Raw genomic sequence first — 20,413 nt, forward strand, 5'->3', positions numbered from 1 at the left:
AGGGCTTCCTAGGTGCAACCACATTGGACTTACGCTTATTTAGTTTCTCAATCTCGGCAACCATATCTTGTACTGATCTCGCTTCAATGTATTGCACCGACTCGCTGTTTCGGTTGCCGGTTTCCTCGGCACCGGTCATAAGTTCCTTAGTTTCCTCTTTCGTCACCACATTTACTTCTTTCAGCTTCTCAGTGATCGACAATTCTCGAGTCACATGCTCCAACGATGTGTTTCTCGTCAGCCTGGTTGGTGTCTTGGCTTCCATTTTCATTTCCTGAAGAAAAAAAAAGGCAAATCACACGTGTTAGACTAATAGAACAAATTCCATAGTTCTCTAAGATTATCAATAAAAATATTAATAATAAGTATAATGTTGTATTCATCATTCACCATTAAAAGTTATAAAATAATCAATCGATTATAGAATGTTGTTTTTTTTAAATATATCGACTATTAATAATTACAAAATGATCACTCAACTATCATATGTTTCAAACTCGTCCTTTTTCGTTAAAAATTTGACAGTATGAGTTGAACGTTAACATGCTCAATGTGATATGATAAAATCTGATCCTAAAACCTCATACGACTATCATATCACAATCATAATGTTAACGTTCAACTTAGATAACCGTCAACTTTTTAACGAAAAATGAAGAGTTTATAACATAATGAATAATCAAGTGATCATTTTGTGACTTTTAATAGTTGAGAGACTTAAAAAGTTACATTCCACAGTCAGATGACCATTTTATAATTTTTAATAATTGAAAAACTTAATAAAATAATACCTTATAACCGGAGGACAACTTATGTACGTTGCTCTAAATAAAAACTGTTAATTAACTAATATCATGTATGTTATTAATGTGTCATTTTTACGTGTGATTAACTATATATGTATCACATACTATGTCATTATCTTATATCATATCATTGTCTTATCTTAAATGATATAATATATATTATATCATCAGCTTCAATGCTATGATACATATTATGTTAATATATTGAGTATTAAGATACATATCGTATCATCACTTTAAGTAATATAACGTATGACACGTATAAATCAATTAATAATTTTATTTAACGTAAAATATTCTAACCAGAAAAATAAAAGATCGGAATTAAAATGTTCAAAATAATATGAATTGAAATATTCTTTCTAGCAAATTTTAGAATTAATTTTGATATTAGTCAAATTACCTCTTCGAGCAAGTTGCTAAGAGATCGTCGCATGTTGTGATGGGGATTCAGATCGGCTTCGGCTTCCACCTTCTTGTCGGCTTCGGTCGGCGCTTTGGGCTGCCTACAAGAGGGAATGGGAAGCGGCTGCCCATTGCCCTTCAACACCTTAGGCTTTGAAGCACAACATCCCATTTTAATTTTTCCTCTTTTTTCTCTCTCTCTCTTTTATTTTCTGGGATTATAGAAAGCAGACTGTTGTGGAAACCTTTCTTCTTCGATGTTCCTTCGGGGCGAGTGAGAAAAACAATGAATGAATTGAAGAAGGAGGGAAAGAGAAGATTCGGGAGATTTATAGGGAAATTTCAATGTTTTATTTCTTTTTAATTTATGGTTCATTGGATTCCGATAATCGTTCTGCGGTAATCAATCGATGAAAATAAACAAGTTTCGTTATGTATGTTCCCGGGGTTTCGATTAATATTGTTGTGAATTATTATCTTTTGGGTTAAAAACAAAATAAGTTTCCAAACTATACTTAAATTCTCGAATATGTGCATAAATTTTTTTTGTCATGTCTAGGTGCTTAACGTTACAAATATTATTCATTTAGGTGTTTGGGTCATTAACAACGTTAATTTTCCTGTTAAGTGATGTGTTATATATGGTAATTTTAAAAATTTTATTTAAAATTTAAAAATTTAAAATTATATATTAAAAAACATAAACATTTTGAAATAACCCAAAAACTTTGAAAACCTTCATTTCAACCCCTAAACCCACGCCGACTGTAGCTCTTTGCCGTCTACGAAGCTCCACCCGACCTCATCTCTCCCAGTAACCAAAATCCCCATGAAAGCATAATTGATCGATGATGAATCGACGTTTTATATCCCCGCGAACATTAGGATGAAAATCGCGATCTCGATGGCCAATCAGTCTACAAGTACGACGACGTATGACTAGGAGGATGGCAGGGGCTACGTCGATGACGGTGGTCATGGTCAGAAAGGGGACGGTGACGGGTTAAGGATATAATTTGGGGATTTTAGGTATTTTGGGCTTTTTTATAATTTAAGAGAAATTAAGGTTTTTTAGAAATAAAATAATATTTTTAAAAAATCAAATTACTAGAGTACGAAATGTGTCACTTAACGAGGAATTTAACGTCGTTGATAGCCTGAACATCTAAATAGGTAACGTTTGTAACGTTTGCTACCTATCAAAAAAATACTTTAAGCACAAACGGTTTGTTTATTTGTGTTTATTGGCTTCCGACTGGAGATATGTGGAAACCCTGGGTGATTATTTAGCAAAGAGAAATGCTATGGGAATTTGTAAGTTGTAATATATGTGATTCTGCATCTATTCAGTAATCTTCTTAAGATTTAGATGAGATAATGATAATGATATAATAAATTTGTTTTGGCCATAACTTTGGACCTCCTTTCATCTTCTGGTGCTTTTGAAAATGGCAGATGATGTTGACACTCGTGCAATCACCCGGAGGCTGAGGCAAGATGGAAGTCTTATTGGGGGTTTTGAGCACGGAACTATCCAAAAGTGACGAAGAACTTTTGGAAACGTCACGATCGTGGGACATTGTAGGTATGATCGAGAATACTTGTATCCTACTTGAAAGCCATAATCAATTTTATAAGGATGACATCATTTATATTATGTTATTTTTATTTTATAGGTATTGGTTTAATTAGTGGAGTTACCTGTAATACCCCTTACGAGTGGGTTGATGAAACAAAATCAGAATGGGACTTCAACTCCGATGGAAGAGATCGAGAGACTTATAGAGTTGGTAATATTTTTTAGTCAATGTTGAAGATCTTAGATCCTTGTTTTGTGTCTGCTCTTTCACTTCTCAATTTCTCTTCAAATTGAAGGTTGTTGTAACATCCCAAAAGTCGGGTCAATGACTAAAATAGAATTTTTGGTAATTTAGTGACCAATCTTAGAAAAGATTAAAAGTTTAGGGATTTAAATGAAAAGTATTGATGTTGGATTTAAATAACAAAGTTTGAAGTAACAAGGGTATTATGGTCATTTTCCAGGAAAGATTTTTATTTCCCTTTATAAAGGGTGATAAACACGTGGGAAGAAGATACTTTCTCCAGAGCATTCTTCAGTCTTCTTCTTCCTCCTCCCGTATCTCCAAGCTCAAAGGTGAGTTTCTTTGTTTATGGATTAATTGTTGATTTTAAGGTTAGGTTTTGATTATTAGATGATAACTAAGCTTAAGGAAAGCTTAAAATCAAAGTATGAGGGAGATAAGAGGGATTAAAGATTTGAGGTTCTTGGGTGAAATCTTGAAATAGAGTTCATAAATAGAGTTGGAAGTTAAATTTGACTTGTCAAGGGTCTAAATAAGAAGTTAGAAGCCATAGAATTGGAATCAAAACATATTGCAAAGTTGGTTTAATTATTGAGTTACATATGAGGAATAGAATTTTGAAGTTAAAGATGGTTTATATGGATATAAATTGGTTTAAGCATGTGTATATGAGTTGAGATCATGAAAGGGGATGAAAGATGAAGCAATTGAGTTGATTTGAGTAGTTTTTCTTGCTTAAAATGTGCACCGATGCACCAAGGGTAAATCCCAAAAATTGTTCAAGGTGTATCGATGCACCTGAAGTGCATCGATGCACTCTTTTAAAATACGAACATCGAATGCTATCAGTGCATCGATGCACCCCCTTAAATGTAAACATCGAATAGGATTTATGCATCGATGCAGGGTGTGGTGCATCGATGCATACCTTCATTAAAAGATGAAAATTACTCTTCTTTTAGCCTAAGAAAATATAGTTTAGAATATATTAATTAGTATATTGATTAGTATCAATGAATTACTATATAGATACAGAGCATAAACAAGTTCCGGAACTTGGCAAATAGGATCGATAAAGAAAAAGATAACAGATCGGTATTGACTAGTGAGGCCAGGTGAGTGCGTATTATTTTATATATTATGTTTAATGGGAAATAATACTTGCGACAAGTCTATTTTCTATAGTATTGTGCATGAAGTATGAACATGAACATGTGTTTGTTATGAGTATTTGACTTATATGTTACGGTATGTGTTGACATTTTATTGTGTATGTATTTGATGGTTGATGTGAATATATGTGATGTTATGATGATATAAACTATATGATATGATAAGATAAGAAATTATATGAATATAAAAGAGAAGTTATGTGATAAGATCTTTGAGATATATAGAAATGGGATATAAGACTACGCAAATACATGATATGGGATAAATTAGGTAATAATATGGGAATATGGTAAAAAGCGAGTTTAGAAGAAATGATATAAATGAAGTAATCAAATGTAAAGGTTATATAAACAATAAGTGTAACACCCCAACCCGTACCCGACCCGGATATGAGTCAGAGATATTACATTGACTTTTAAAACACAACTCTTAACAAATAATAGCAAAATATTTGAACTTATATTAAGAAAATACGATAATATACATATTGTAATATAAGTTTACCAAAATATTCAGAGCATACACAACTTAACCCTTTAATTACATGCCAACTGCCATTTACATAACAAAATGACCTACTGATTAAGTTGCTTCTGATCTGGTGGTTGCAGGAGTAATATTGTCCAACTATTTAACGTGTTCCGTCTACTTTCTTGGATCCTACGTGTGAAACACTCATACGCTAAGTCATCGACTTAGTAAGGCAATATAATGATAATAAGAAGGAAATGTAATAAAAATGTCATAATGATATGAAATGAGATGAAAGCATGTACTTAATCAATGTAGTTTACATCCCCAATATCCATACCTGTAAGCATATTACTTTAACATTCATGAATTTGTATTAATAAGTTTATTGGCCCATGATATCATATTGAGAACCTAAGGTATGTGAGTATTGTGAGGTTGTGCACTATGCTGTCACCACAGCTCGTATAATTGCACCGAAGTGCCACGTAGAATTGCACCGTAGTGCCATATAATAATGTCCATAAGGACCACATATCATTCCTTAAGAATCATATACATATACTAGGGATCAAGTATGTGTCTTACAAGACTTCACACATGTTCCACAGAATATATATATCCCGAAGGACCGCGTAGAATTGCACCGTAGTGCCATATAATAATGTCCATAAGGACCACATATCATTCCTTAAGAATCATATACATATACTAGGGATCAAGTATGTGTCTTACAAGACTTCACACATGTTCCACAGAATATATATATATCACGAAGGACCGCGTAGAATTGCACCGTAGTGCCATATAATAATGTCCATAAGGACCACATATCATTCCTTAAGAATCATATACATATACTAGGGATCAAGTATGTGTCTTACAAGACTTCACACATGTTCCACAGAATATATATATATATCCCGAAGGACCGCGTCTAATGGCACCGTAGTGCCATATAATAATGTCCATAAGGACCACATATCATTCCTTAAGAATCATATACATATACTAGGGATCAAGTATGTGTCTTACAAGACTTCACACATGTTCCACAGAATATATATATATCCCGAAGGACCGCGTAGACCCTCTACCCTTGGCATGCCAACTATACCTATAGTTCTCATCTACATAACATGGGCTTTCACACTTCACATAATTTGTATCACGTAGACATAGTATTTTCATACCTTTATCACATAGGCATATCATTTCCTGCATATTCATGTCATGTAATGCATATGGTATAAACTTATATCATGTTTCATAATATGAAATGTAATCATGTATTAAAATATTGAATCTAGACTTATCATAAGTCTAGAACTGATTATAATACTATATTCATGCTATGCATATGCACTCACCTATATTTCCTTGCTTTTTCCTCGATCGATCCTACTTGTCGATTGTTCTAGAACTCGTTTAGGGTCGATATCTACATAGTAATTCATTGATACTTATCAGTATACTAATTAGTATATTATAAACTATCATTTCTTAGGCTAAAAGAAAAGCCATTTTCATCTTTTAATGGAGGCATGCATCGATGCACTCCTGATGCATCGATGCACTGAGGGCATTCGATGTTCATTTTATTAGAAATGCATCGATGCACTCCTTATGCATCGATGCACTGACGACATTCGATGTTTGTATTTAAATTAATGCATCGATGCACCTTCAACAAATTTCTGGGATTTATCATTGATGCATCGGTGCATAATGAATATGCATCGATGCACATTGCCCAGAAATGTCATTTAAGCACGAAAATCTCTTCTTACTCTACTTGACACTTTATATTTCCCCTCTTTTAATATCCCTAACTTGCATACTCTTACTTAAACTAATTATTATCCATTAAATACTTCTAAAACTTAGAAATCTAATTCTCCATGTAGAATTTAAGAATCTAACCCAAATTCCAACATGTTCTAATTTGAATTCTAACACCTCATACTTCTTAGTTAGCTTTATGACAAGTCAAATCCCACTTTCAATTCTTATTATGAACTCTACTTCAAGATTTCACTTTTCTACTTCCTTTCTTTAATTCTTCATATACTCCTCATCTTATGGTTTTAAGATAATCTAAGCTTTCCTTAAGCTTAGTTATTATCTAAGGATCAATAAGCAACCTTAAATTCATCAAGAATTTGATCCACAAGAAAACTCACCTTTAGCTTGGCTTCACGGGGGAGAAGAAGAAGAAGATGAGAGAAATGTCTAGAACTCTAATTTTTCTCCCAAATGCCATCCACGTGGGTTATAAGATAACCCCAAATAATATTAAATTCATTTACTTGATAAAAGACTAGTTTGCCCTCTTAACTTTTCCTTATATACTAAATTATCCTTCTCCAAATATTTTAATCCAGTTCATGAACTTTCAATTTATCTAATTTGGTCACTGAAATTAAAATCTCACAATTTGATCACTAACCCGGTATGAGGGATGTTACAAATCTCCCCCCCTTAAGAAAATTCGTCCTCGAATTTTCATTGCACGAACAGATAGGGGTATTGATAACGCATATCTTCTTCACGCTCCCACGTTGCTTCCTCTACTTTGTGATTCCTCCAGTGAACTTTGACCAACGGAACTGATTTATTCCTCAGTTGTTTAACTTTATAAGCCAATATTCTCACTGGTTCTTCTTCATATGTCAGATCCGATTGGACTTCTACTTGTTCTGGTGCAACGATGTGAGAGGGATCGGACCTATATCTTCGTAACATGGACACATGAAAGACGCTATGAATCTTCTCCATTTCCGGTGGCAAGGATAACTGATATGCCACGGGTCCTATCCTTTTAACAACTTCATATGGCCCAATGAATCTAGGACTTAACTTTCCTTTCCGACCAAAACGTAATACTTTCTTCCAGGGAGATACTTTAAGAAAAACTTTATCTCTAAATTCGAACTTAATCCCTTTTCTTTTAAGATCAGAATAGGACTTTTGCCGATTAGATGCCACTTTGAGGTTATGCTGAATTTCCCGCACTTTCTCTTCCACATCTTGAATCAAATCTTGACCAATTACACTTCGATCTTTGAGCTCATACCAGTTTAATGGAGTACGACATTTCCTCCCATATAACGCCTCATAGGGTGCCATTTTAATACTAGATTGATAACTATTGTTGTAAGCGAACTCTGCCAGTGGTAAATATTTCTCCCACGACCCTTTAAACTCAATAACACATGCTCGCAACATATCTTCCAATATTTGAATAGTTCTTTCTGATTGCCCATCCGTCTGAGGGTGAAAGGCCGTACTAAAGTTAAGGCGAGTTCCCAACGCTCCCTGCAAAGATTTCCAGAATCTCGAAGTGAATCGAGGGCCTCGGTCAGAAACTATAGAAACAGGCACTCCATGCAATCTAATAATTTCTCTAATGTACAACTCCGCATATTTTTCCATAGAGAAATTAGTTCTGACGGGAATGAAATGAGATGATTTGGTCAAACGATCAACGATGACCCAAATTGAATCTCTTTTGTTCGGAGTCAAGGATAACCCCGAAACAAAATCCATCATCACATTATCCCACTTCCATTGAGGAATAGAAAGGGGTTGTAATAATCCAGATGGAACTTGGTGCTCAGCTTTAACTTGTTGACATACCAAGCACTTAGACACAAATTCAGTGATGCTTCTTTTCATCCCTGACCACCAAAATCGATCCTTAATATCCATATACATCTTGGTTCCACCCGGGTGCATCGTCAGTGGACTACAATGAGCCTCTGTCAATATTTCTTTCTTCAAATCTTCATTGTCGGGTATCACAATTCTTCCTTTGTAATACAAATTTCCATATAACTTAACCTCAAAGTCTTTAATTTCTTCATTCTTTATTTGCTCTATTCTTTTCAAACACATTTCATCTTTACTTTGCAATTCTCTAATTTGATCCAACCATGCTAGTTTAAGTTTTAACTCTGCACATAGACCACCGTCTCTAGTTAAAGATAATCTTGTATCCATAGCTCGTAAGACTGCAAACGTTTTCCTGCTTAAGGCATCTGCTACTACGTTAGCTTTTCCGGGATGATAGTCAATTATCACATCATAATCTTTCAAGAACTCTACCCATCTACGTTGCCTCAAATTTAGCTTTTTTTGAGTCATCAGATACTTCAGGCTCTTATGATCCGTATATAAGTAACAACGCTCTCCATAAAGATAATGACGCCAAATCTTGAGAGCAAACACTACAGCAGCCATTTCTAAATCATGGGTGGGGTAATTCTTTTCATGTGGTTTCAACTGTCTTGATGCATACGCTACCACTTTCCCTTCTTGCATTAACACACACCCTAACCCATTATAGGACGCGTCACTAAACACTACGAAATTCTTGCCCGTTTCAGGTTGAACTAATACAGGAGCTTCTGTCAAGATTTCCTTTAAAACTTCAAAACTTTCTTGACATTCAGGAGTCCAAACAAACGGTATGTTCTTTCTCATCAGATTTGTTAGAGGCAGCACAATCATCGAAAAATTCTTAACGAATCTTCGATAATAACCGGCAAGTCCAAGGAAACTCCAAACTTCAAACACATTCTTAGGAACTTCCCAATCCATTATAGCTTTAATATTTTGAGGGTCAACCCTAATCCCATATGCAGAGATCACATGCCCCAATAAAATTACTTCATTTAACCAGAACTCACATTTGGACAATTTGGCATACAACTTTTTATCTCTTAAAATTTGCAAGACAATCCTCAGATGTGTGCTATGCTCTTCATGGGATTTCGAGTACACCATTATGTCATCAATAAAGACAACAACAAACTGGTCCAAGTAGGGCTGAAAAATCCTGTTCATAAGATCCATGAAAGCAGCAGGTGCATTCGTTACTCCAAATAGCATTACAATGAATTCATAGCGACCATATCTCATTCTGAAAGCTGTCTTCGGAATGTCTTTCTCCTGAATCTTCAATTGGTGATAACCGGAACGTAAGTTAATCTTCGAGAATACCGAAGCTCCTTTTAACTAATCAAACAAATCGTCAATACGTGGAAGGGGATACTTATTCTTGATTGTCACCTTATTGAGCTGTCGATAATCAATGCAAAGACGCATTGATCCATCATTCTTTTTAACAAATAACACCGGAGCTCCCCAAGGCGATACACTTGGTCGGATAAATCCCTTCTCTAGCAACTCTTGTAATTGATTCTTTAACTCTTGTAGTTCTTTTGGAGCCATTCGATAAGGTGTCATTGCAATCGGAGCTGTTCCCGGCATTATTTCAATTTGGAACTCTACCTCTCTACTTGGAGGTAATCCTGACAATTCAGCAGAAAAAACATCAGGGAACTCTCAAACTATTGGAATCTCCTCTAACCTTTTCTCTTGAGCTCTTGAATCTATCACATTTGCAAGAAAACCCTGACATCCTTGTAGCAGTAATTTCTTGACAGACATCACTGATATTACATTTGCTAAAGGATTACACATTTCACTGATCACATTAACTTCTATTCCTTCTGGACTCTTCAGGGTTACCTTTTTCAATCTACAGTCGACATTCCCATAATAATGAAACAACTAATCCATTCCCAGAATTACTTCAAACTCGTCAAAGGGTAATTCCATCAGATTAGCAGAGAATTCAATTCCCTGAATCTTTATGGGACACCCCTTATAAACCTTGTCAACCCGAGTACTATGCCCTAACGGATTAGTTACTATCATCACATTACTCGTAGCTTCTATAGGAATTCTCAATTCTTTTACTAATTTACTGGTAATATAAGAATAGTTAGAACCCGAATCAATCAGCACCAATACTAATTTATCATACAGTTGAAAAATACCTGCAATAATATCAGGATCATCACTTGTCTTTAAATTGTATACTCGAGCAGTGGATCGAACTTCCGGTTGCATAGAGGATTCATACTGGTTCCTTCCTCTACCTCTTCCTCATCCTCTCTGTGAGGTAGAACCCACTCTCTCATATGGTGCAGGCTCACCAACCAATATCGGGCAATCCCGAATAAAATGTCCAGCATCTCCACAACGAAAACAAGCTCCAGAAACCATCCGACATAACCCAGAATAATTCTTCCCACAATGCTGACACTGTCTCACTTGACTATGAGTGAATCTCCCAGCACCCGATCCCACTGATTGTGTCTGTCTAGGTCTCACCTGACTTGCTCCTCTTGCTGAGGATGCAACTGATTCGGATCTAGTTTGCGATCGAAATCCTGAGTCTCTTCCTCTTTTTGATGGTGCTGAACCAGAAGAAGTAGTCGTCCTCTTTGATGTCTGAACTCGTGAGTCCCCAAATCTTTCATTCTGAGCCCTTCAAGAGCTTTTGCACGATTGATCACCTCCTGGAACGAGGACAAGTTTAATGCTATCAATATTTCTTTAAGTCTAGGGCGCAAGCCCTCCACGAACCATTCGAAAGTATCTTTTTCAGTAGGCACAAGCTCAGCTGCAAACCTGCTCAGCTTATTAAACTCACATTCGTACACATATACAAAACGGCTCATCTGCTTCAAATTCATAAACTCCTGCTTCATTTGTCGAATAAACTGATCTCCAATATACTTGTTTTTAAATTCTTCTAAAAACAAAGACCAAGTCAACTGGTCGGTTGACATCCTCATGGTGACATTCGTCCACCATATCCTCGCCTGACCCCTCAATAAAGATACAGCTCCATCTAATTTCTCCACTTCGGAACAGTGGAGACCATCTAGCATGATTTTCAAATCATTCAACTAAAGATCCGCTGACACTGGACCTTCCTCAGCTTCTCCCTTAAATTCGGGAGCTCCTAAACCTCTCAACTCTTTTGCTACATAAATTCTTTGAGTTGGTGGAGCAGGAGGTTGAAGACGCGTCAAAATAGCGTCTAACGTTCTGAAGAACGTATCCTGATCTTGCACAGGCACTCCTGGAGATGTTTGTTCTTCACCTTGCCTGGCCAGGGCAGGTGAATTACTGCTTGCAGCAAGCCTATCTTCTCCTGCTTCACTTCGGGAGCTATTATGTCCGGACATCTAATAAAATAAACACATTGTTCTATTAGCAAAACAACATACTCATACTATACCAGATCAGAATTTCTCACTATATGTTGACATGTATTCCACTTAAAGACTCTATAGACTCTGGTTTATGCCTAGAATCGGCTAAATCATAGCTCTGATACCATTAAATGTAACACCCCAACCCATACCCGACCCGGATATGAGTCAGAGATATTACATTGACTTTTAAAACACAACTCTTAACAAATAATAGCAAAATATTTGAACTTATATTAAGAAAATACAATAATATACATATTGTAATATAAGTTTACCAAAATATTCAGAGCATACACAACTTAACCCTTTAATTACATGCCAACTGCCATTTACATAACAAAATGACCTACTGATTAAGTTGCTTCTGATCTGATGGTTGCAGGAGTAATGTTGTCCAGCTATTTAACGTGTCCCATCTACTTTCTTGGATCCTACGTGTGAAACACTCACACGCTAAGTCATCGACTTAGTAAGGCAATGTAATAATAAAAACAAGGAAATGTAATAAAAATGTCGTAATGATATGAAATGAGATGAAAGCATGTACTTAATCAATGTAGTTTACATCCCCAATATCCATACCTGTAAGCATATTACTTTAACATTCATGAATTTGTATTAATAAGTTTATTGGCCCATGATATCATATTGAGAACCTAAGGTATGTGAGTATTGTGAGGTTGTGCACTATGATGTCACCACAACTCGTATAGTTGCATCGAAGTGCCACGTAGAATTGCACTGTAGTGCTATATAATAATGTCCATAAGGACCACATATCATTCCTTAAGAATCATATACATATACTAGGGATCAAGTATGTGTCTTACAAGACTTCACACATGTTCCACAGAATATATATATATCCCGAAGGACCGCGTAGAATTGCACCGTAGTGCCATATAATAATGTCCATAAGGACCACATATCATTCCTTAAGAATCATATACATATACTAGGGATCAAGTATGTGTCTTACAAGACTTCACACATGTTCCACAGAATATATATATATCCCGAAGGACCGCGTAGAATTGCACCGTAGTGCCATATAATAATGTCCATAAGGACCACATATCATTCCTTAAGAATCATATACATATACTAGGGATCAAGTATGTGTCTTACAAGACTTCACACATGTTCCACAGAATATATATATATCCCGAAGGACCGCGTAGACCCTCTACCCTTGGCATGCCAACTATACCTATAGTTATCATCTACATAACATGGGCTTTCACACTTCACATAATTTGTATCACGTAGACATAGTATTTTCATACCTTTATCACATAGGCATATCATTTCCTGCATATTCATGTCATGTAATGCATATGGTATAAACTTATATCATGTTTCATAATATGAAATGTAATCATGTATTAAAATATTGAATCTAGACTTATCATAAGTCTAGAACTGATTATAATACTATATTCATGCTATGCATATGCACTCACCTATATTTCCTTGTTTTTTCCTCGATCGATCCTACTTGTCGATTGTTCCAGAACTCGTTTAGGGTCGATATCTACATAGTAATTCATTGATACTTATCAGTATACTAATTAGTATATTCTAAACTATCATTTCTTAGGCTAAAAGAAAAGTCATTTTCATCTTTTAATGGAGGCATGCATCGATGCACTCCTGATGCATCGATGCACTGAGGGCATTCGATGTTCATTTTATTAGAAATGCATCGATGCACTCCTTATGCATCGATGCACTGACGACATTCGATGTTTGTATTTAAATTAATGCATCGATGCACTTCATATGCATCGATGCACCTTCAACAAATTTCTGGGATTTATCATTGATGCATCGGTGCATAATGAATATGCATCGATGCACATTGCCCAGAAATGTCATTTAAGCACGAAAATCTCTTCTTACTCTACTTGACACTTTATATTTCCCCTCTTTTAATATCCCTAACTTGCATACTCTTACTTAAACTAATTATTATCCATTAAATACTTCTAAAACTTAGAAATCTAATTCTCCATGTAGAATTTAAGAATCTAACCCAAATTCCAACATGTTCTAATTTGAATTCTAACACCTCATACTTCTTAGTTAGCTTTATGACAAGTCAAATCCCACTTTCAATTCTTATTATGAACTCTACTTCAAGATTTCACTTTTCTACTTCCTTTCTTTAATTCTTCATATACTCCTCATCTTACGGTTTTAAGATAATCTAAGCTTTCCTTGAGCTTAGTTATTATCTAAGGATCAATAAGCAACCTTAAATTCATCAAGAATTTGATCCACAAGAAAACTCACCTTTAGCTTGGCTTCATAGGGGAGAAGAAGAAGAAGATGAGAGAAATGTCTAGAACTCTAATTTTTCTCCCAAATGCCATCCACGTGGGTTATAAGATAACCCCAAATAATATTAAATTCATTTACTTGATAAAAGACTAGTTTGCCCTCTTAACTTTTCCTTATATACTAAATTATCCTTCTCCAAATATTTTAATCCAGTTCATGAACTTTCAATTTATCTAATTTGGTCACTGAAATTAAAATCTCACAATTTGATCACTAACCCGGTATGAGGGATGTTACAATAAGAATGTGAGTTGAGCAAGTAAATAGTGGTATGAACATTTATGTGAAATATTAAAATAGAATTATATCATTGAATGAGAATTGAAACAAGATAGATGATATTGACTATATGATGATAAGAGAATAATAGATCAAATAGGAGACTTGAACATAAGTGTTAATAGGAACATATAAGATGAGCTAGAGGGGAAAGATACATATGCTTAAATAAAATTAGGATATATGGGTTGTATGATAGAAATCTACAGAGTCATATTAGAAAGTTATAGGTACTATACGAATTGAATTAGGTAAATAGATTAGATTAGTATATAAATGAAATAATAGAAGGGATATATGTTTATGATTATGACAGAGGTGATATGATCTAGGTGAATATCATAGAATAAGGTATAAACTATATGATATGATATAAGTTATTTTATACATATATGACATAAGCTATTAATCAGGACATGTGAGATTATGAGAAGGAGAATATAAATGATGTGAATACAAGTTTAGGAAAGACGATATATATATATATATATATATATATATATATATATATATATATATATATATATATATATAGGATGAATTATATGAATACACATTTAGATGATGAAATGATGGATTATGAACATGTGAATATATATATATATATATATATATATATATGATAAGACATAAAAATAAGATATAAGCGATGTGATAAGAAATGTGAAATAGTATGAAAAATGGATATGAGCTACGTGATATGTGGAAGTGATCTACGTGTTTATACATATATGTGATTCAACTTATGTGACATAATCTATGTGCTATGTGAAAGTAAACTACGTGTTTATGTGAAAATGTGAAATGACATAAATGATGATGCCCATGTTATGTGTCATGAGAGCTAGGGTATAGTTGGCATGCCAAGAGTCGAGGGTCTACGCGGTCCTTCGGGACATATATGTATTCTTTGGAACATGTGTGAGGTCTTTTTGAGACACATACCTGATCCTTGGCATATGTATATGATTCTTAAGGAATTTTCTACGTGGTTCTTAGGGATAACCTTATATGGCACTTCGGTGTATTTCTACGCGGCACTACGGTGCAATTCTACGTGGCACTTCGGTGCATTTATACGAGCTGTGGTGACAACATTAGTGCACAACCTCTATAGACTCACATATCTATAGTTCTCATATGTATACATGGGCTAATAAAGAAATAACAACAAATATATTACATGTGACTTGTATGCTTTTGTGCTATGAATGATATTATATGATTTATATGATGATATGTGGATTGTATGATTAAATGAGTCGAATGTTGGTTAAATGCTAGGTATAAGAGGATATGTATTAAGTGATATAAAAGATAATAATATTGATAATGAAATAAGGCTAATGATGGAAATAATGAGTGATGAGTATATGTGTGTGTATATGTTCTTATATGTAATGATATATATATTGCATATGTGTTATCGGGATTTGTTACATGAATAAGGGTATGAGTGATAGTAATAATTGTTCATGCATGATTACAAGCTATAGTTTATATATTTTATGTTTATTTGCCTCACTAAGTCATAGACTTAGCGTGTGATTGTTTCACACGTAGGTTAAAGAAGCGAGAAGAGAAGCGAAGAAGAGCAAGACAGGTCAGCATCTCCCTTACAAAAGTTCAGATCAGAAAATAGATGATTTAAATAGGTTTGGTTAATTTGAATATAGTTGGCATGTACTAAGTGATTGAGTTGAATATGCTCTGATCGATTTTGGTTATTTTGGTCTATTTATGTAAATAAACCGCTGTTATTTTAATGGAAGTTTCAATTTTCTTTGAATTTTTTTTAAAGAGTCAAAGTTTGAAAAGTCAATATGACACCTCGGACTCGGATCCGGGTTGGGGGTGTTACAGTTGTTGCCTATGATTTTGGGATCAAGCATAACATACTCCGACGCTTAGCATCTTATGGCTGTAAAATCACCGTCGTCCCATCCACCTGGTCTGCAGAGGAAACCCTGAAGATGAAGCCAGATGGAGTTCTCTTCAGCAATGGTCCGGGAGATCCATCTGCAGTCCCGTATGCAGTTGAAACAGAAGAAAATTTTGGGAAAAGTACCTGTTTTCGGTATTTGCATTGGCCCAGTTACTCGGGCAAGCTTTGGGTGGTAAAACCTTTAAGATTAAGTTTGGCCACCACGGAGGAAATCATCCAGCTCGCAATCTTCGGAATGATTGCGTGGAGATTAGTGTTCAGGTATGTATAAGCAGCCAAATTGTGTGTATAATTGACATCCCTTGTATGCAGTTGCAAGTAAAGCTTAGAATAGAAGTTTTTACATATTTGCCGGGCATTGCAGATCGTATTCATATATTATTTGACAATGTTTTGAATTGTTGTTTTTATATGTTGGGATTTTTTCAGCTAGGGTTTTCGGTTCAGTACATGTATAAAGTTGTATATCTTTCGAATTGTATTTCGACCCATGATTTTGCAGAATCACAACTATGCGATTGACCCAGCATCGCTTCCTTATGGTGGAAGTGACTTCATGTTAATCCTAATGTTCTCAAAACCTTGAATATTAAATAAGAGCAGAGAAAAAAAAAAGCGCACAATCCAGATTCCAGCTACAAACACCCTTTTAAGCAACATCGTTGAAAGATGCAGCGAGAGAAAACACCGATTATCCGCCCACCGTCATCTCCATAGTCATCATCACAATAGCGCTGACACCAGTGGACGTTTCAAGACACAACAATGAAAAGGCTAAAATCAAGAACACCATCCTACAAAGATCTTCCCCCAAATAAACTGAACTTTCGACTCCGGAAACACAAAAAAGGCAAACTAACTGGAAAATGTCACTCACCATCAAAGCACTTAAAAACTTAGAAGCACTTCCTGTGGACAATGGATGGACCAGATTCGTCGTACTCACCCTTGGAAATCCACATCTGATACAATAGATGAAGCAAGAATGTTAGTCTCGACAACCGATGAGCAAAAGAAGTAAAACATGAACAGAATATGCAAAAATATTCACCTGCTGGAATGTGCTGAGTGATGCCAATATAGATCCCCCAATCCAGACACTGTACTTTCTCTCTGGTGGTGCAACGACCTTAATCTTCATGCTGCTTGGAGCAAGGGCAGTGATCTCCTTGCTCATACGGTCCGCAATACCAGGGAACATAGTTGAACCACCACTGAGCACAATGTTACCATAGAGATCCTTCCTGATATCTACATCACACTTCATTATAGAGTTGTAGGTAGTTTCATGGATTCCAGCTGCTTCCATCCCGATGAAAGATGGCTGGAAGAGGACTTCAGGACAACGGAATCTCTCAGCTCCGATAGTAATGACTTGTCCATCAGGCAATTCGTAGTTCTTCTCAACAGAAGAGCTGCTCTTGGCAGTCTCCAGTTCCTGCTCATAGTCCAGGGCAACATAAGCAAGCTTCTCCTTCATGTCACGGACAATTTCCCTTTCGGCTGTGGTGGTGAACATGTAACCTCTCTCGGTAAGGATCTTCATCAAAGCATCAGTGAGATCACGACCAGCGAGATCAAGACGGAGGATGGCATGTGGAAGGGCATATCCTTCATAGATTGGAACAGTGTGAGAAACACCATCACCAGAATCCAGCACAATACCTGTTCCAATAGGGAGATAATCCAATGTCAGTATGATTACTTACGATCAATGAAAATGTGAAAAGCTCAAAGAGATTCCAATCTCAACGAACCCGTTGTACGGCCACTAGCATACAAAGAGAGAACAGCCTGGATGGCAACATACATGGCGGGTACATTGAAGGTCTCAAACATGATCTGGGTCATCTTTTCTCTATTGGCCTTGGGATTGAGAGGTGCTTCTGTGAGAAGCACAGGGTGCTCCTCGGGAGCAACACGGAGCTCATTGTAGAAAGTATGATGCCAGATCTTTTCCATATCATCCCAGTTGCTAACAATACCATGCTCAATAGGATATTTCAATGTCAGGATACCTCTTTTAGACTGTGCCTCGTCTCCTACATAGGCATCCTTTTGACCCATCCCAACCATAACACCAGTGTGTCGGGGACGACCAACAATACTGGGAAAAACAGCCCTGGGAGCATCATCACCAGCGAAACCAGCCTGCATAAGCAAAATCAGCACAATCATAACATAGTTCTCATGATAATATGGAGAATATAACTCAGGTGTAGATGCGTCCATATAACAGGACAGGTTTAGGTATGGAATGTGTCATCATCATTTCTACTTGCTCAAGCTTGTCCTGGTCTGAAATATGAACCTCAAATTATCCTCATCCGCCCATATTTGCAAAGGCTAACCTAAACTCATTTAGGCCAACCCAAGTTTATTTAATATTTAGTAATTTTATATATTTCTCCTAATTTTTTTTGAATAACATTTCTCTTAACTTTTTAAAGATAGACAATTTAACATATTTTTTAAATATTTAATATTTCAGGATGATATAAATTATATGATATATAAAAATAAAATAAAATATATATTTATAAAATTAAAAAATCAGTGTGGCCAGGCTTGGACCTAGAATATGGGAGCCCTAACTCATTTTCTAAACGGGACAATTGTTCAGACTTAATATATATGCGTCCAACCCAATCAAATTTCAAGTGGGCCTATGAAGGTAGGTACTTCAAGTCTTCAACTCTATGACAAGTTTAATCACGTATACAACTTAACTAACCTTCACCATTCCGGTTCCATTGTCACAGACGAGGGGTTGGATATCCTCACCGTCCATCTTTTACGATACTACAAACAAGAATCGAGACAGTAAGTATAGCAAAATCAATTGTCAACGGGAATTCTACGCCCTTCAACAAATCTAAATAAGTTTATATTAAAAAATTCGACAAATCAAGTTCCAGTGCCTCTTAATAGGTAAAAAAAAGCAGAAACATATAGTCAACATTAATTTCTTCAAACACATACAATACAACAGTCGAATATATTAGCTTAGGTATCTACGAAACAGCGCAAACAACTATAGCAGTTTAGAATCAAAATATTAGGCAATATTCATTTGTGGGAGTCTAATCAAGCTGTTGTATAATTCAATGGATAACAAATTAAATCAATTAGAAGGATCAAGATCCGAATTTTTCTTAAAGCTCGAAAAGAAAAACTTTGGAACCCATTAAATCTAGGCAATGAAAGCATTAATCAGAACAGGTTGGTCGAAGATCGAGTTCAAAATCAAGGAAATCAACAGAGTCTCGTAAGATCTATAAAGAAATAGCAAATTTAATGAAGCGGATAAAGCTAAGTAAAGATCCAGCTACAAGGACAGCAAATCAAGTTAAACCAAACAATCTAGAAACTTCTAGAGCTGTAAATCTCAGTTGCGTCATCGTCAAAAACGTCAAACTCAAGCGTCAAAAGCCACAGATGACAGATCGGTGGATTTCGAAGGAAATAGAAGCCAAGATAAAAGGCTTACCTGAAGTAAACGAAAGAACAAAGGAGGAGCTCGGTCGAGAGAGGGGGAAGAAGAAGAAGCAAAACGACGACGCTTTTATTTCCCCTTTTCTCTCTTCTCTGAAGTGGTGGTGCTGCTGATAGAGACGGAAATGTAAAGTGTAATGAAAGAAATAAAACGGGTATTTACGTCATATCCCTATATCTTATGGGGCAGACATACTCATTACTCACGGGTGATTTTTTTAATACATTTTCCCTAGGGTATCTTACGCAAATAAATTTCATTCGTTTTATTTATTTAAATATTAATAGTTAACATAAGATGACGAATTAAATTACTTTTAAAATTTAAAATTATATATCAACGCATCCTATAATTATTTCACGTGTGTTTTAGAAATAGTATCAAGAAAATTGATAATAAATATGTTGATAAAATTGATTTTTTTTTTAAATAAACGTTTATTATTTTACATGTATTTAGTTAATTTTTTTAGTTACAACCAATAATATATAATGAATTGATCAGATTCATTTTGAATACAATATTTTAAATAAAATAATTAAAATTTTATATTTTTTAACAAAAAATCTTCTATGAATAATTTATTCAATTCATTT

At 35.3% G+C, this 20,413-nt stretch overlaps 1 protein-coding gene and 1 pseudogene across 1 annotated transcript; one reads left to right on the forward strand and one right to left on the reverse strand.

Moving 5' to 3' along the window:
- The first annotated feature begins 2,176 nt into the window (after positions 1-2,176).
- Positions 2,177-16,907, forward strand: LOC120181765 (annotated as a pseudogene).
- Positions 16,908-17,103: 196 nt separating this feature from the next.
- Positions 17,104-19,966, reverse strand: LOC120181606 (actin-7-like). The gene is made up of 5 exons (XM_039186697.1): positions 19,812-19,966; positions 19,056-19,123; positions 18,079-18,472; positions 17,373-17,986; positions 17,104-17,283 (listed from the first exon to the last, which is right to left on the reverse strand). The coding sequence occupies exons 2-5, from the start codon at positions 19,110-19,112 to the stop codon at positions 17,218-17,220; spliced, it is 1,131 nt and encodes a 376-aa protein (XP_039042628.1). The 5' UTR covers positions 19,113-19,123; positions 19,812-19,966; the 3' UTR covers positions 17,104-17,217.
- Positions 19,967-20,413: the final 447 nt, after the last annotated feature.

Source organism: Hibiscus syriacus, unplaced genomic scaffold (genome assembly GCF_006381635.1).
Source record: "Hibiscus syriacus cultivar Baekdansim isolate YM2019G1 unplaced genomic scaffold, ASM638163v2 tig00112530_pilon, whole genome shotgun sequence".
Lineage (NCBI taxonomy): Eukaryota > Viridiplantae > Streptophyta > Magnoliopsida > Malvales > Malvaceae > Hibiscus > Hibiscus syriacus.